Here is an 18297-nt window from a genome sequence, read left to right as displayed (position 1 = left end):
CCAGTCACTCAAATATATGAGCCAATGGGGGCCATTCTTATTCAAACTACCACAGAGAGCAGAAGGAGGAGGAGAAGGAAGAAGAGAAGGAAAGGGAGGGATGGAAGTAGGGAAGGATAGAGGAAGGGAGGGCGGAGGGGGTCAAAAACTGTAGAAACTGAAACATTCTCTGAGCCCTCCACAAAGAATCCCTTCCTTTCTTGTAGTCTCCATCTCCTACAAGAAGTCTGCTCCCCTGAAAAATGGCCTCAGACGAGCTGGTTAAGAACAAGTCCACAGTGAAGGACATGAGTGGCCAGGGATCCAAACAGGAAAGAGAAGTGCTGCACTCAGTTGTCATTTATATCAAAATAAGAACACACTTTCATCACCATAGCAACAGGTCTCCCGTCACACAGATACACTTTCCACGCACCTTGCATTTCTCCGCAGGCTTTTTGAAGCTGGATTTGCATCTCACACATGTAGGTCCTAAGCACTGTGTTACTAGTTACCCTTCTCTAACAGGCAGTGGTTACCCCAGGAACTTACGGCTTTAGGACACGCCTGAGCTTGGGGTGTCACTATGATGTCATCGCTGTCTGTAGTTTGTACTTCACTCGCTTCTGAAGTTTGTCCAGAGGATTCTTGAGCTCCTGGAGGAGAGGGTGAATTACACAACACTTTTCAAACACTGCCTCTACTCCACGCAGAGCCAGGCCCACCCCAGCCACCCTGTCTGACCTCCTTTACCTCAGAGTGGAGGGGGGGGGATGGACCAAAAAAAAAAAAAAAAAAAAAAAGGATAGAAGAGGACAATGGAGAGAAAGGGCGAGAGGGAGAAGAGAGAAAAAGGGAAACTATGGGCTGGGGGGATGGCTCAATTACAAGCACTGGCTTCTATTCCAGAAGACCTGAGTTCAATTCACAGCACTGGCAGGGCAGCTCTCAAACATCTGTAACCCAGCTCTTAGGGAATCGAACACCTGCTTCTGATATTTGTGAGCACCACATATCATGTGGTACATAGACATACATACAGACAAAACACACATGCACATAAATTTTTTAAATTAAAATTTATGCCAGCCCATGGTGGCACATGCCTTTAATCTCAGCACTTGTGAAGCAGAGATAGGAGGATCTCTGTGAGTACAAGGCTAGCCCAGTCTACAAAGCAAGCTCCAGGCAGGACAGCCAAGGCTGTTGTTACCCAGAGAAACCCTTCTTGAAAAACCAAGATAAATAAATAAATAAATAAATAAATCTTATATAAGAATCAAAGAAAGTAGTCAGGCAGCCTAGTCTCTTTAGGGGCTTGAAGAAAACAGCCACACTAAGGAAAAGCAAGCAATGTGGTGTGTGTGTGTGTGTGTGTGTGTGTGTGTGTGTCTGTGTCTGTGTCTGTGTCTGTGTCTGTGTCTGTGTCTGTGTCTGTGTCTGTGTCTGTGTCTGTGTCTGTGTGTGTCTGTGGTGGCCACATCCCCAGATCATCTTCAAACATGGTTGTAACCCTCTGCTCCTCTCATGTGCCTGCCACAATCTTCTGATGGAGGGGTAGAGTACATTTGCCCTTCTGCTAAGGTACATCTTTGTGACTCCAACTAGAACTGTAGTAGAGACACAGACACAGTGCTGCACGACTATAATCCCAGCCCTTGGGAAGTAAAAGCAGGAAAATCAGGAGTTCAGGGTTATCTTCAGCTAGATAGTAAATTCCAGGCAGTGTGGGCTACATGTGGCCTTCCCTTTGAAAAAAAAAAAAAAAGTGCATGTGATGTTTAATGTTAATTGTCAACAGAAAGAATCTTTTTTTTTGGGGGGGGGGGTTGTTGAGAAAGTTTCTCTGTAGCTTTGGAACTAACTCTGCGGACCAGGCTGGCCTCGTCTCTGCCTCCCAAGTGCTAGGATTAAAGGTGTGCACCACCACCACCCACCCAGCTAGACAAAATCTTGAATCACCTGAGAGATGGACATTTAGTCTTGTCTGTGGGGGATTATCACCAATTGAAGTGGGAAGACTTCCCCTCCCCTAGTGTTTTAGTTTGGGTATTTTTTTTTTTTTTTTGAGACAGTCTCACTCTTATAACCCTGACTGGCCTGGAACTCATCCTGTAGACCAAGCTGGACTAGAACTGATAGAAATTCACTGGCCTTTGCCTCCTGCCTGCATATATTAAAAGTGTGCACCATAATGCCCAAGCTAGAAGAAGTGTGGATAGCACCATTCCCTGAGCTGGGGGGGGTCCCACTTTAATTACTCCAGATAACCTTTTTTGTTTGTTTGTTTGTTTGTTTTTTGTTTTTTTCGAGACAGGGTTTCTGGAAGCCTATCCTGGCACTCGCTCTGGAGACCAGGCTGGCCTCGAACTCACAGAGATCCGCCTGCCTTTGCCTCCCAAGTGCTGGGATTAAAGGTGTGCACCACAGATGCCTGGCTCCAGATAACCTTTAAAACAGATTTATTTATTTGTTTGTTTGGAGTTGGTTCTCTACTTCCGTCTTGTTTTTGAGGCAGGGTCTCACACAAGAGCCTCCAGGTAATTGTCTTTGCCTCCCATCTTGCTGTGGGAGTGCTGGAATTCTAGGGTGAAGCATTGCATCTGTTTTTTGTGTGGACAGGTGATTTTGCCTAAGTCATCCCAATTGACTTCCTGAGAATCTTTGTAGCTTTCACTGCATAGGTCTTAGATTTCTTTTGTCAAATATATCCCTAAGATTTTTATTCTTTCTTATGATAGTGTGAAAAGAATTGTCTCTTGTATTTCTTCTCTGAACAGTTTATTGTGAATGTATGGAAATATGGTTTATTTGGGCAAATCAGTCATATGCTGGATTGGGCTATCTCTCCAGCTAACCCTTTTGTAGATTTTTTTTTGTAATGATTTCTTAGAAACATTAATTTTCAGCTGCAAATAAAGATAAGAATATTTGCCTTCCAACCTGTGTAGTTTCAACATAGGGCCTTTCTTAGACATATCTTTTCCTCCCCTTGCTTCCCTTGTTAGAATCTGTACTATGCCAAGCATGGTGGTGTATGTCTTTAATCCCAGCACTCAGGAGGCAGAGGCAAGCAGATCTCTTAGCTTGGTCAGCTGGTCAGCCTGGTCTACAGAGTGAATTCCAGTACAAAGAAACCCTGTCTTCCCCTCTCCTCCCAAATAGACACCCTGTTTTCAGCTTTCAGGTAAGTCAATGTTACCTCAGAGTATGCTGTTTGCTATGGTTTTATTGTACATTAGTCATTCAAAGCCATTCCCTTTTATTCCTAGGTTTCTGAGGATTTGTATCAAGAATGAAAGTTGGATTTTGTAAAAATGCTTTTCCTCAAAATATTGAAATGATCTCAAAGTATTTTAGACTTTAATGCTATGGCATATTAAGTAAATTGCCTATTTGATTTTATTTTTGAGACAGTATACACCTGGCTGGCCTGAGATACTTTATGTAGACCAAACTGGTCTCATCCATATTCACCTGCCTCTGCCTCTGCCTCTGAAGTGCTGGGATTAAAGGCTTAGGCCACCAAGCCTGGCTAATGTCCTGTTTTGAAACTAATCTTATAATTATGGATTCATTCTTACTTGGTCATCATGGATAATCTGTTTGGGGGGGGTTGTTTGTTTGTTTTTTGGGTTTTAATTAAGGGACTGGAGAGCTGTCTCAGCAGTTAAGAGTACGTGTTGCTCTTGCAGAGGACCCAGGTTCAATTCCCAGCACCCACATGGTAGCTCACAACTGCCTGTAACTATAATTCCAGAAGATCTGACACCCTCTTTTGATTCCTGAGGCTTGCATGAGGTACACAGACATATGTGAAAACACACTTACATACCTAAAATAAAGGTAACAACACTCGGGCCATTCCCAGTGTTTCTCTCTGCCTCATGATTGCTCTCAAGATATGAGCTCTCAGCTACTTGTCCAGCACCATGTCTGCCTGCCTGCCTGGTACCATGATCCCTGCTATAATGGTCATGGACTCACCCACTGAAACTGCAATCCCCAAACAAACTTTTTTTTTTTTTTTTTTATAAGTTGCCTAGGTCAACCAAGCATGGTGGTGCACGCCTTTAAACCCAGCACTGGGAAGGCAGAGGCAGGCGGATCTCTGTGAGTTTGAGACCAGCCTGGTCTACGAGAGCTAGTTCCAGGACAAGCTCCAAAGCCACAGAGAAACCCTGTCTCAAAAAACCAAAAATAAATAAATAAATAAATCAGCTTTAGAAAATAATTCAGGAGTGGAGGGAAAGTTCCGTGGTTAAGAACACTAATTCTTCTAGAGGACCTGAGTTCAGTTTCCAGCACCCATATCAGGAGGCTCCAGAGGACCGCATTTTTCTGGCCTCCACAGACACTCGTACTCAGGATTCACAAGCACATAGCCACCAACAGATGCATACACAGACATGTTCACAATAAGAGTGATAAAAATAGATACTCTTAAAAAAAATTCAACGATGAAATAGAAGAATTTGATCTTAGAAAGACAATACCTTTTGTAGGATGTGAGGGATCCTCCTGCTTCGGTGATGGCTGGGATGGTGGTGTTTTTGCTTTCTTGTCCTGGATTTTAAAGCCATCATCCTGGGACATCTTGAGCCCTGAAAACTTCAACTCAGTGTAGTGCACCTGCTTCAGAGCAAGGACAGGAGTGCAAGTGGTGCGATAGCTCACTTTTCTTTCTTAAGACTAGCCTTTTCAACCTTTAAAAAGCCAGCCCTTTTTAGAGACGTGCACAGCATTAATGTGCTGGGTTAAATTACACCGATAGGAGGCAACCACCCAGAACGCTGGACAAGCATATGGAAGCAACTTGGAGGCACTGTGGCCTTCCTGCCTTCGCTGATCCCCCCTTCTAGTGGCCGTAGATGTCCTGCTCTCCCAAGTCTCTGGGGTCTTACCTGCAGTGTGTTTCCATTCAAGATGTTACGGCTCAGATACTCCATTCGGTTCTTGTCTTGGCCACCTGTTTTTTTGCTGTGTTTTCTTCTTGAGTAGCTTGCAACCTGATGTTCTCTCTCCTTCCTTTCTGCTGTTGGAGGAGGTTTTCTCCTCATGTGACACTGGCCAGCCTCGATGGGAATCTCTATTGATGCCATCTGGTCCTGAACAGACAAATCAGAGACAGACAGCCTTAAACAGTGACAGCTCCACGTCTGGTTTTCCTTCTCTCCTGCTCTTGCTCCTCTACACAAGGGTCTGCTCCATTGGGAGCGTCTAGATTATATTTGATTACATGGTGCACTCATGAAGGAATTTCTTGTACTCCAGCCCTGAGCCTATTCTCTCCAACTGGCTTCACAGCTTATGTAGAGAGTTCTGCTATCCAGCAGGCTATAGAGTTAGTTACCTGGGGAAGATAAGGGGCCATTTCTTCTGTAGTTGAGGCCTCCAAGTCATCTTTGGTGTCCTCCTCCTCTTCTTCCTCCTCCTCCTCATCCTCCTCATCCTCTTCCTCCTCCTCCTCATTCTCCGTCTTAGCTTCTGGATTTGGGACCTCTGGGGACATGTAGTCATACTCCCAATCTAGTTGCACTTTGATGGACCCGCTGGACTTCTCCGAAGAGTCCGTGAGATTAAAATCACCTTAGAGACCCAGAGAAACTGGTCATCCCTGGTCTCATGAGGTAGGCTAGTGCGTATTTATGAGCATCATTTATATTTCTTCCCATTTAAAAAGTCATTGCATTTGTTAGTAATTCATTAACGTACATTAAAATTCCTAGCATATACAAGATTAACATAAAACAGCAGTGCAGTGAGAGTATCATAGAGGAGGACAGGCATTTCCCAGCTTCAGAAAGAACTGATCAAAAGGTGCATGGAAAGGAACGCAGCCTGCTTGTCCCCAGCCATCCAGCTGGTGACCATGACGCAATTGTCTTCACTGTCACTAAGTACTGACTATGCTGTGGTCATCCCCAGAAAACTACCACCTATGCAAAGTGGAACCAAGAAAACAAGCAAAGTGGCTTCTTTCCAAGTGGCAGGTTTCTGCTTGTGTCCCAACACAGCAGGTGGCTTGCTTCTCCTCTCAGGCAGAAGTGTCAGATCTAGTTTTTTTAAAGACACTCGCCAGAGAGAGGCGTCACATACTCCAAAGGCTCTCAGAATCTCGTTAAATTGGTTGACACTGCCTATCCTGGATATACTGCCTAGTGAAAGTCTGGAAATCACCGCTTCAACTCTCTCCAGACAGAAGCCAGACTACGCCTCTCCTAGGCATACCCTACAACACTGAGTAAGCAAATAAGGAAGGTAGAATAGAGTTTAGATCCAGACCACTAAAGTTTGCCTTTGTTGGCATCTGCCATGGCCACCTCTGTAAAAGCAATGAGATTATGAGGGAGTGTTAAGGTTTGCTTAGATCTCTAGTTGTGAACTAAGAAACAAGTCTTTAAACCAAGGCAAGTAGTGGGAAGTATGGAAGAGGTTTTATTGTTATTGTTGTTACTGTTCACTTTTTGTTTGTTTTTGTTTTGTGAGACAAGGGCTTATTATATAGCCCTAGGTGGCCTGGAGCACACCATGTAGACCAGGCTGTGCTCTGCCTCCCAAGTGCTGGAATTAAAGGCACAAGACACCATGCTTAAAAAAATGGTTTTCAGAGATAGAGATATGGGATTCAGGCTTTGGGTTGATTCTTGGACATCTGGACTGTGCAGCTGAAAGGAGCAGAGGCTCATGTTTTCACATGAGCAAGGCAGCTGTAAACCTCTTGATAACATCCCAGAGTCCTTTCAGGTTTTAAGAGAGACTGTTCCAGGCCGACATACCTCAGGAGGGAAAGGTGCTTGCCACACAAGTCTAGGGACCTGAATTCAATCTCCAGAACTCACATAAAGATGGGAGAAAGAACTGACTCTGCAAAGTTGTCCTCCGACCTCTAAGGGCATGCTCACTCAGAGACTCACCACATGTATGCGCATGCGCGCGCGTGCACACCCACACCCACACACCCACACCCACACACCCACACCCACACACACACACAATAAAAAAAAAAACTATTTTTTAAATGGAAGAGTGACTATTCTAAGCAAGTAAGCAAAGCAAGTTGAGTAAGGACAGGGAGGTGACACTGGGGAGAGCACCAAAATGTATAATGCCCACCTTTGATAGATTTGTTTTGTGCGAGCGGCAGCAAGGGTACATGAGCTCGGCCAAGATAGGAGCCCAGCTCTGTGTCTTCATCATCAAAAACGTATATAGACAGGGCCTCCTGCCTCAGATACTGGTCCAGGTCAGAGGTCACAAACACTGGGAACAGAGCCTGGTCTTTAAAGTATGGATTGTTGCTGGCTGGGATGACGACGGTGTCATGTTCAGGAAAGGTGAAGAAGCGATACATGGCATATGGGCTGGGTTGAGTTCCCAGCCATGGGCTCCGGAGGCCGCAGCACCCAGTGATTTCAATCCGCAGTTCATTCCGAGGTGTCCAGGACTCAGATCTGGACTGGAAAGATGTTGATCTTGGACTCAGGGCAGCCTGAGATGCCGCTGTAAGTGTAGCCCACATAGGCAAGAAGAACGGTTACTTAGAGACCTATTCTGTACCAAGCGAGTTCCAGGACAGGCTCCAAAACAATACAGAGAAATCCTGTCTTAAAAAAAAAAAAAGAAAAGAAAAGAAAAGAAAAAAAAAAAAAAAAGAAAGAAACCTATTCTGCCAGGTCATGAGGAAGCCTAATGACCATTGTCTGCCTGTCCCTGGCTCTGGTAGCTGCAGGGGCTGTAGGCTCGTCCTCAAGCTGAATGACAGAGAGAATGGAGTGAGCTTTGATCCCAGTTCCCACACATTAGGAAAAGAGAATTTTTGCTGTCCTCTGGCCTCTACATGCATACTGTGGCATGTACAGACACAGTAAATAAATTTATGTTGCTTGTGAATGAATATTAGACTTTAGTTTCTAGGATGTCGGTCAAATTATAGCGGTGGGAAATATCTGAACCAAAGCTTAGAGAGAAAAAAAAAATGGTGACCAAAATGGAAGAAACAGATATTCCCTGTGGGACAGTGTTGCAAGCTCTAATAGTTAGAACACTAGTGTGAGGCTACGGTTAGAGTGAAAAGAATACTTGAGGGTTAACGGCCCCCAATTTCCAACTTTCATGAAGACTGACATACAGGGACAGGAAGCTCACCAAGCTCATTAAAACGCACACAGCAGGAGGGAACTGCCAGGCCAGACACCTAGTAACAGGGTGACAAGTGGGACTTGACTCTGAAATAAGTATGGAGTGGGGGCTCTGGGTATTGGAACTGCATCTGAGTTTCCCTTATAGGGGGACTGCAACAAACCTGCCCAACTCTAGTATCTGGAAGCACAGCCCTCCACAGGCCATCTCTCAGCTCAGTGCCAATCACTAATTGCAATAGAAATTACAATTACAGCTGGGTGGTGGTGGCGCACACCTTTAATCCCAGCACGTGGGAGGCAGAGGCAGGAGGATCTCCTTGAGTTCGAGGACAGCCTGGTCTACAGAGTAAGTTCCAGCACAGCCAGGGCTACACAGAGAAACCCTGTCTTAAAAAACCAATAAAATAAAATGATTACAAAAAGAGAATGATAGAGAAAAGCCAATTTGTTCACAGCCCAAAGAAAATTTATCTAACCTTGGGCATAAGTTCATTTCTGCTCAAGTTTAACCATGGGAAGAATCTGGACTGACTTTGATATAGCAGCATTTCACATTCACGAATACTCATAGGGAACAGGAGAGCAAGCCCTTTGTGAGGGTCACCAGCTGATGACCTGCGATCGTATCAGTACATCTTTTTTCTCACCTCATCCTTCTGGGCCTTCCAAGCTCCAAGCACATTGGCTGACAGGTAGGCCTGGGCTTTCTTTTGCTTATTGCATGCCTGGAGGCTGGCTTTTAGGGGCAAGCACAGCCTCATCCAGTACTCTAACACCCCCAAGTCTTCTCCACCAGCTCCTGAATAGCAAAAGGCATGAAAGGCATGGAAAATAAGAGTGTGGAAAAAAAAAAAAAAAGTCAAGCCTGGAACAGAAAGCTGGCTGCTGAAATGCCTTGACATCCCAGCACTTGAGAGGCTGAAGCAGGAGGATTGCCACGAGTCCAGGGCCAGCCTGGGGGCAGAAGATGGAAAAGGGAAAATACTAGAAAGTAGCTCCAAGCTTTGACAATTTCTTTGTTTTCCCAAAGCCTCTAGTCCTAAGAACTACAAGAAGCCAAAGGCACTTACCAGTAAGTGCGGCCAAGCCATGGACTTTCTCCACAGTCTCTAGCACCTTGTCAAATGAAATCCGTCCAGTGGCAAGGATATGATGCTCATTAGCCACGGCCTGATGGAGATCGAGCCGGACTGAAGTTCCTTGAAGGTAGTGCAAGAAAAGGGAATCTGTCTGCACTACAAACTGGGAGGTGAAATCATAGAGGGGCTGTGGCCCAACAGAGAGGGGGGTGCAGTGGGTTTCAAAGTCATAGAAGGAGTAAGTGCAGAAAGTGGTAGGTTGGGTATCTCCAGCCTGTACGAGGGCAGCAGGCGTCAGGAAGGCCTGGTGGATGTGCAGTTCAAAAAGATTCTCATTGCGATGCAGCAGAGAAATGTCCACTTCATCCTCACCTCTGTGGGCTGGCAGTGACTCCAGACACAATGACGGTTGCCGAGTGCCATAAGCAATGTCTCTGAGCTGCTCTACAGGGGAAAGAACACTGCCTATGCATTAAAAGGGAGAGAGCTCATCCGTGGGGTATGGAGGATAAGCGGGAGGAAAACAACTGTGGAAGTCCAAGCTGAGACTATTTCAAGAAGCCATGCAAGGAGAAAAGCAACACAATGGGGGTTGGAGAGTTGATGGCTCAGCGGTTAAGAGTACTGATCGGCTGTTCTTCCAGAGGACCTGGCTCAATTCCCAGCAACTATATGGCAGCTTACAACTGTCTGTGACTCTAGTTCTAGGGGATCTGATACCTTCACCGCAATGCACAACTTCAACACAATGACAACTAGAAGCTTTGAATGGTTTCTAAAGGGCAAATGACCGCCACATAGGAAACGCAGAGTGAGGACTGGGAAGTGAACACTACCGGATGCCAGTGACTCGCATCAAGGTCCTGTGAATTCCCAGGTTACTCAGAAAGACAAGCACTGGAAACAGAAACTATGTTTCCAAAAGACTGTTATGTTGACCTTGGAGAGAGTAAGAAGTGATAGTGTTTACCACATCATCCCCTGCCGCCTAGAAAGGCTGCCTAGAGCCAGCCCACGCAGTCACAAGAGGGCTCCTTGTTCTCTGTTCCGACACTGATTCCATTACAAGAAATCAAGAAATCCACTTTTAATCCAAGGGTAATGAGTTAAAATATAAGACGGAAAACTTACAGGAAAGAGGTTGAAAATACTGTCAATACGACAAAAGACAAGGAGACAGAACCGAATCTGTAAACTGTTCTCAAGGCCAACTAATCAGAAACCTTTTCAGTTGTAGGCTTACTTCACATTGGGAACAACTGAATGCTTACAGTGTGCTGATGGTGAAACTTCACTTTAAGAGTTAAATCTATCCAGGCAGTGGTGGTACACACCTTTAATCCCAGTGCTTGGGAAGCAGTCAGGAGGATCTAAGTGAGTTTGAGGCCAGCCTGGACTACAGAGCAAGTACCAGGACAGCCAGGGCTACAGGGTTTTAGGGAGGAGAAGAAGAAAGAGGAAGAGGAGGAGGGAGTTAAATCAGTAGAATAAAAATATTCTGGGTATCCTGAAATGTTTACTTATTCATTTGTTTGTTTGTTTGTTTATTGGTCTGGAGAGACAACTCTGTGGTTAAGAGCACACACTGCTCTTCCAGAGGACCTGAGTTTAATTCTCAGCACCCATGTAAGGTGGCTCACAACTGCCTGTAACTCCAGCTCCAGGGGATCCAACATTCTCTTCTGGTCTTTGTAGGCACCTGCACACATGCACATATATTTCCACAAACACATACATAACCATAAATAAGTAAAACTAAAAATAAATTCTTCTTAAAAGAATGGATTGTGGTGGTAGCTGGAGAGATGGCTCAGCCAATAACAGCACTGGTTGCTCTTCCAGAAGAACTGAATTTGATTCCCAGTGCCTACAAGGTAACTAGCTCATAACTGTCTGAAACTCCAGCTCTACTGGATTGATACCCTCTTTTAATCTTTGCAGTCACAAACAAGATACATAGACATCCATGTAGGGAAAACACCTATATAAATAAAAAATGTTTAAGGTTGTTTTTTTTTTTTATTTTATGTGCTCTCCCAGTACATATGTCTGTATACCATATGTGCCCACAAGGACAGAGGAGGCTGCTAGACCCTCTGGAACTGGAGTTACAGATAGTTGCTGGCCTGCATGTGAGTTCTGGAAACTGAAGCCAGGTCCTCTGCAAGAACAACTGTTGTTAATTACTGAGCCATCTCTCCGGCACCCCCAATGTCTTCATGTTTAAAGGTGGGCAGGGGAGAGCTTGTCAAGACGGCACAGTAGGTAAGTATGCTCGCTGCCAAGCCTAAGGACCTGAGCTTAATTCTGTAGAGCCTACATGATAGAAGGGGAGAACCAGTTCCCATGGGTTGTCCATAAGTGTGCCATGACTCTCACACACATACATACACACACACAGAGTAAGTAAATGTTTTTAAAAAGAAAAAGAAATGTGGTGGTGAATACCTGTATTCTCCATACTTGGGAAACAGGCAAGAGGATTGCAAGTCTGAAGCAGCATTGATTACAAAGTAAAATAGTCAGGTTCAGGGGCACACGCCTTTAATCCCAGCACTCAGGAGGCAGAGGCCAGTAGATTTCTGTGTGTTTGAGGCCAGCCTGGTCTACAAAGTGAGTTCCAGGAAAGTCATGGCTACACCATGAAACTCTGTCTTGAGAAACCAAAAAAAAATAATAATAATAATAATAATAATAATAATAATAATAATAATAATATAGCCAAGTGGTATACAGGGAAAAACTATGCCACCTCCCACTCCACAGTGGCTCCTCAAATGCTGATGGCAGTGACTTGTATTATGCTTGAAGATTCAGACTGAGGTGAATTTGGTGTGGTTAAGTCATCTCTCCCCTCACTGAGCATAAGAACAAAGCCCACTTCTAGACATGCAAGGTTGAGACTAGACCCTGTCCTGAAGTGACAATATACATGGGAAGGAATAGGAATAGGAATAGGAAATACACTGGGTGACACCTCCCCTGCCTCTGCTAACATGCTTACATTACAACACAGAGAGACATCACAGGAAAGAATGACAGGATATGAGTGTCAAAGACCTATTACCTGGCAAGAACTGCCTTAGAGGCTGATAGGCATGGCTGAAGAAATGACAGAGAAGGAAGGAGAGAGTCACCAGGTTTAGGGTCATCCTTAATGACACTCTCCCAATCACCTGGAAGCACCACAGGCCCTGTTGAAATTCTCCAGAAAAATCAGAGACTCACACTGACCAGATGAAGAAAAAGAAGTAACAAACCACATATCAAAACCACAGAGATGGCTGGGCAGTGGTGGCACAAGCCTTTGATCCCAGCAATCAGGAGGCAGAAGCAGGGGACTCTCAGTGAGTTCAAGGCCAGCCTGGTCTACAAAGCGAGTTTCAGGATAGGCTCCAAAGCTACACAGAGAAACCCTGACTCGAAAAACAAAACAAAACAAAACAGAGATAAGAGGAAGAAAGCAGGAGAAAATAAGTCAGGCCGATCATTGTTAGTCTTGTGACATTACCCAAGATAAAAACAAAGAACTAAGACTTGCCAGATGTTGGAAGACCGTGGCTTCTTAAAATACCTTCCAGTAGCTTTATGCGGCTGTTCTTGAGGTCTAGGAGGTGATTCAACATCTCCAGTTTCTCTTTGTGGTCCCTGTTTTCATTATCAGCTTTTGTCATCATTGCCTCCATCTCCTCCTGAAACAAAGTAAACACTGAACATTCCTCTCAGTGGCACAGAACCAAAGATCTTTGACTTTAAAACTGGATCTGGCTGGGGGAAGGAGACCACCACCTCCTCAGCAGGAGATGGGGGGTTGATCCAGGAAGAAAGCTTAGGTTCTCCAAGAACTTTCACACCTAGCTGCACTTGGGGCACCCTAAGGTGATTATTTCCCTAGGACTCTGGGGAGAAATGAGCCCAGAAGTTTAGCACTTGCCATTTTATCAGCTGCCCCTTAGCTGACTTGTAGGGCCTGGGTGTCTGGGCACGTGTGAGTGAGCCCTCAAGTTCTTCCACGGAGAGCACATCCCTAACCATCAGCCCTAGAAACCTGGGCCTCACTTGTTTCCCACTGTGTGTGTGGTCCCACATGCCCAGCTTCCCGTCCCTTTCCTGAGCCATCTTTTCCTTGCACCTGATAGCATACGTTGATTTTGCGCTGAAGAAAGAGCATGTCTCTGGTCTTTTCTAGTTCCAGTGTAGTCTCTGCATGCGACACTTGCAACTCGTTTAGCATCTGGGACAGGTTGTTTTCTTCTGGAGCTTCTGGTTCACTGGGCTACCGGGTGAAAACAGTGGAGAAATCAAGAATAAACATGACAGGCATGGTATGTCACAACCTTCTCTCTCAAGCAGCTGTTGAGAGCTGTAAAAGCCAGTAGCAAATTTCCTCCAGGATATATAAAGTTTGTTTCACTTCCCAAGAGCTCTCTCCTCCCTACCCAGGCCTCAGTCTGTGTGACTCAGTCAGTGCCTGGAGGGTGACAAAGTGTGGGGGACCAAAATATTTCCACTATGGAATATTTTGAGACCCAGCCTTTGGTTTCACTAAACATGGAGCACCAGAAAGCTCTGGCCCACTATTGTATTGTTAATGCCAGTAGGGCTACTATTGTTTACCATGGCCTCAGGGTAATATGCCTCCTAATTTGCATCTCTATCTGAATAAGCCCTCACCTGGGCAGGTAGAGCAGAGGTGTGAGTAACTTGTAAGGACTGAAGGTTAGGAGTCAGGGGCTAGAGACCAGAGCAGGGAGAACAAAGAGAGATGGTTCCCTCGTAGTCATGACAGGATGGTTAAGAAACACCAGAAAAGATGGCTAATAAAGAAATGACTCTAGTTCTACAACATGGAACTGAGAGCTCTCTAAGGATGACAAGATGCCGCTGGGTTGCTAGGAGTTTCCAGGTCCACACCCCCCCCACTCAGGCCTGACCTCATGGATTAAGGCTGAGACACGCTGGGTCATGACAAAATGGCACCCAACGTGGGGCCTGAGAATGGGAGAAGAAGCCATGGACACCACGAACAAATGGACAAGGCAGAGGCTTGGACAATTCAAAGAGATAGTCGTCGAGGGCGAACCGGTTGGAGAAGAAAGAAGTGGCCGAATGTGGTGAGTGAACAGCGTTAAGTCAGGAATAAAACTATACATAATTGTAGAAATAGGAAACAGATATATGTAATATAAAAATAGGAAGACGTCAGCCAGCAGCTGACGAAAAAAAGATAAATCGGGTTATTTAACCCTTAAAGCAAAAATGTGCACAAAATATATATAAGACAAAAATAGGTAAAGCAGGTTATTTAACCCTTAAAGTGATGGAAGATGGGCAAATAGAAAAACGTCAGCCAGCAGCTGACAAAAATTGGTAAAGTGGGTTATTTAACACTTAAAGTAAGAGAAAATGCACACAATAGATATGAGGCTGTAATGTCAGTCAGGTGATAAAGTAGTAAAATGTAATGTGTTAAACTCCGGAATAAAAAATGCAGGTAATTGTAAATATAAAACAGGAATATTAGCCAGATGGTAAAGAGAAGTAAGTTAGCCTTGAAAGTAAAAATGTATATAGTTAGAGAAATCTGGCAGGTAATTGTTAGTCAGATGATTGTATATTTACTTGGATATAGTTTAATAGCCAGGAGAGCTAAAACAAAATGAAAGCAAGTACAGGAGATTTTAGAGTTTAAAAGTTTTAAAAGGATCCTTCCTGCTTGCAAAAGCCACTGCCATGATGCAGCATTTCGAGTTGCGCAGGGGCTTGGGAAGACATAAATGTGGCCTCTCATAGACACAGGCCCTCGGGAGATGTCTAGGAATGTAATGGAGAGCAGAAACCTCTGTGCCTACTTAGGGGCAGCTGGATAGTAAAGAATATACAGGACCAATGATTGGGATGAGCAGGGAGAGAGAGTTAATAAGTACCAAGATGGAGGGAGCCTTCACCTCCTTCCTTCATTTTAAGCTAGGAATACAGAAAGACAAATACTCAATGGTAAAATTCAGCAAGAGCTAAGAGAATTGGAAATTTTAGCGAAATTGCTTACAGGAGATAAGAAATTTACAGGTTTCCTTGGGTCAAAGAGAGAGAGGCTCAGGGGAACATAGCAGGATACATGTGCCAATACCATTCAAACAGCTCAAGAAACTGAAAATGGCTTGTGTCCAGTATGAACCAACTACAATTTTTACCCAGAGGCTGATAGGGAATATTGCTGTAGAAGCCTCACCCCTAGGAAATTGAAAGCGGGTAACCAAGGCCTGCCGGTCAGGAGGAGGATATTTGTTATAGAGAGCAGGCAGGGACCTAGAGAGTTAGTTCAAAATTGATTTCTAGGCCTGTATGGACATTACACAAAAAAGTTAGAGACACAGATGTTGGAACTTTATGAAACAGCTATCTTATGAGAATACTAGTACTGCATGCCAGACTGCGTTAAGGCCTCACAGGAAGAGGACTGACGTGGGTGAGTTCATTAAGATTTTTTTCAGATGTGGACCTAGCTTACACTCAGAGATTAGCAAAGAGATTAGCAATGGTGGCTGCCTTACAGGAACTTCAATTAATAATATGTTATTCCTACAGAGAAAGCAAGGCATAGGGAGGAAGAAATGCACAGAGCCTTCTAGAGGTTGCTTTGGGCATGTTCAGGAAGAGCACCAGGTCAGACAGAGTCCCAACAAAAGAGAAAATAGGGGGTCAGGCTTGTGCCTGAAATACAGCTGCAGATTTTTCAGCGGCCCAGAGGGCATAGTCAAGCTAAGGCCAATGTCAGCCATGGCAGCGGCCTCAGTCTGCCGGCCCTCAGCCATCGGCTTGGTGCCACCTCATGCTGGCATCTGCGGCAGGCTAGACAAAATGGCTGACAGGGCAGTGGACAGCCTGCCTCCTCAGGGTAACTTCCAGCCTTGGGAGATGCCACCATGGCTGATGGCTAGTCAATGTATATAAATGCTATTGATATAGCCAGACAGAAACTGTTTTTGAGACTTATAGGGAAGAAAGGGCAACATATTTAAGCTTAGAATTGTTCAAATTTTGGATGCTCATATTTCAAGGATTGACTATAGCTGCTATGTTAGAAATTTCAATTAGGGATTTTTCTTTTCAACAAACTGATCATAACCTAGGCAAAAGGAAAAAATGTGAGACGTACACAAGTTATGAGTGAATGGTGTGGCCACACCTGGATTCATGATGTGATTATGAATTTATAAATACGGATAAATGGAAATGCCTAAATTGCCTTGGATATAATTAGAGAGATATTTACATTGCCTTGGATATTGTTTAAAAAATATCAAAATCACTTTAATATGGTCAAAAAGAGCATCCAGTCAGTCAGTCAACGTCTTAACAGAAAAATTTATGATTTGAGCCCTAGGAGATAGTCAATTAAAAAGTTAGCAAAGGCCTATAGCGTTATCTTAGAGACAAGAGGAATCTATGGATGATTCTGTAAAATTTGGCAGATGAGAGGATACATCTCATCTTTAGGTCTTACTAAATTTTTATGGTTAAAAAAATCTAGAATGAATTAACTGATTAACAAAATTGGTTGATTTGCCTTAAACAAAAAAAAAGCTCAAAAGGCTTATAACTTTCTTCATCATAATAACAAAAGTCTAAGAAAGCAATTTGGCTTAACCAGAGAGACTGCTGGTCAAATCATCAAACAATGTGGAATATGTCTACAATATGGCTATAGCTAATTTAAGGGTGAATCCTCAAGGCCTGCTCCCCAACCATTTATGGCGAATGGATGTGACTCACATCACGGAGTTTGCAAATTAAAAATATACACGTGGCAATTGACACGTATTTAGATTTCTTAATGGCCACTCCACAAACAGAAAAGGCCACCAGCCATGTTATAAGTCACTGTTTAACATGTTTTGCTTACATGGGAATGCCAAAAGTTATAAAAACAGATAATGGGTCTAGATATACTAACAAAGCTTTCCAGCAATTTTATGCTTAATAAAAAATTGATCAAAAAACATATATTCCTTATATATCCCCAAGTACAAAAAATAAGAGAGCGGGCCCATAGTGCCTTAAAAACACAGCTTCTAAGATAAAAAGGGGGAGCTGTGCCTCTAGTCTCCACATGGTGCATGAAACCACGCACTATTTATCTTAAACTTTTTATATATGGATACCAATGAGCAATCTGATACAGACAGATTCTGGCATGAAGGAACTCGAGCAAATTTTGCTCAGGTCAAATGGAAAGATGAATAGAGGGGACCAGACCCCTTAATTATTTGGGGGTCAAGGGCCTGTCTGTGTTTTCTCGCAGGAGGAGAATGAGGGGCGCTGGCTACCGGAAAGATTGGTGAGATGCGTGGAACAGAGAAAAATGGGACCTGGGCCCACAGGAGACCATCTAAAACAGTTGGAATGAAACACTGGACCTGTATTTCCTGAACCTTGAGGACATCTGATCTACAGCCGGAGGAAGAAGGGAGACACACCCAGTTTTGAGATGCTTTCCAGAGTTCCAGCTTCCCTACAGACCAACTACATCCACCTCTCTGAATCCGTGAGTGCTCATCCAGGAGCAGACTAAGAACTTGATAAAAAACAGCTTGCTTTCTTGCCACAAACAGTCACACAAAACTGTTTTGCCAGTTTTCCCGTTGGGAAAAAGGACCCGTTTAGGACAGTCGGATACTGGCATAAACCAGAGTGGCAGAAGCTCCTTCACAATGCTTAAACAAGACATGGACAAAAGACTTTTTAGTTAATTTTCAAAGACTGATATTACAAACCTGATGTTAAAACTTCGGACTTTGAGCAAGAAATAGAAAAGTTTCAAGGGGCATTGAGTCCCAGACAGGGAATAAAAAAAAAAAAAAAAGGTTTAAAATTGTGAAATTGTTCACACCCCACAGAATGTGAGAATATCTTACTGTCTTTTGATTGTATTGTAACTCACCCTAATGTATGCTGGAATTGTTAATGTCTGTGATCTTGCTATATGTGTTATGCAAATGTTATCAGAAACTAGAAGTCAGAGTTCTTTGTAACACAATTGTAACATGTAATGTACAAGCCTTAAGATAGAAGTATGTTTTAGGGAGCAAACT

The 18297-nt window shown here is 44.0% G+C and overlaps 1 protein-coding gene across 1 annotated transcript in view; it reads right to left on the bottom strand.

Moving 5' to 3' along the window:
- Rpgrip1 (RPGR interacting protein 1) overlaps nt 1-18297 on the bottom strand; it is a 56863-nt gene that overhangs the window by 12285 nt on the left and 26281 nt on the right. Inside the window, exons 13-21 of the mRNA XM_035453089.1 lie at nt 13335-13478; nt 12777-12894; nt 9194-9646; nt 8771-8922; nt 7096-7438; nt 5333-5568; nt 4884-5087; nt 4476-4611; nt 532-632 (exon numbers count right to left, since the gene is read on the bottom strand). Coding sequence (XP_035308980.1) covers nt 532-632; nt 4476-4611; nt 4884-5087; nt 5333-5568; nt 7096-7438; nt 8771-8922; nt 9194-9646; nt 12777-12894; nt 13335-13478 — 1887 coding nt within the window. The remainder of the gene's footprint in view (nt 1-531; nt 633-4475; nt 4612-4883; nt 5088-5332; nt 5569-7095; nt 7439-8770; nt 8923-9193; nt 9647-12776; nt 12895-13334; nt 13479-18297) is intronic.

This window comes from Cricetulus griseus (genome assembly GCF_003668045.3).
Source record: "Cricetulus griseus strain 17A/GY chromosome 1 unlocalized genomic scaffold, alternate assembly CriGri-PICRH-1.0 chr1_1, whole genome shotgun sequence".
Classification (NCBI taxonomy): domain Eukaryota; kingdom Metazoa; phylum Chordata; class Mammalia; order Rodentia; family Cricetidae; genus Cricetulus; species Cricetulus griseus.
This window is presented reverse-complemented; position numbering and strand designations above follow the sequence as displayed.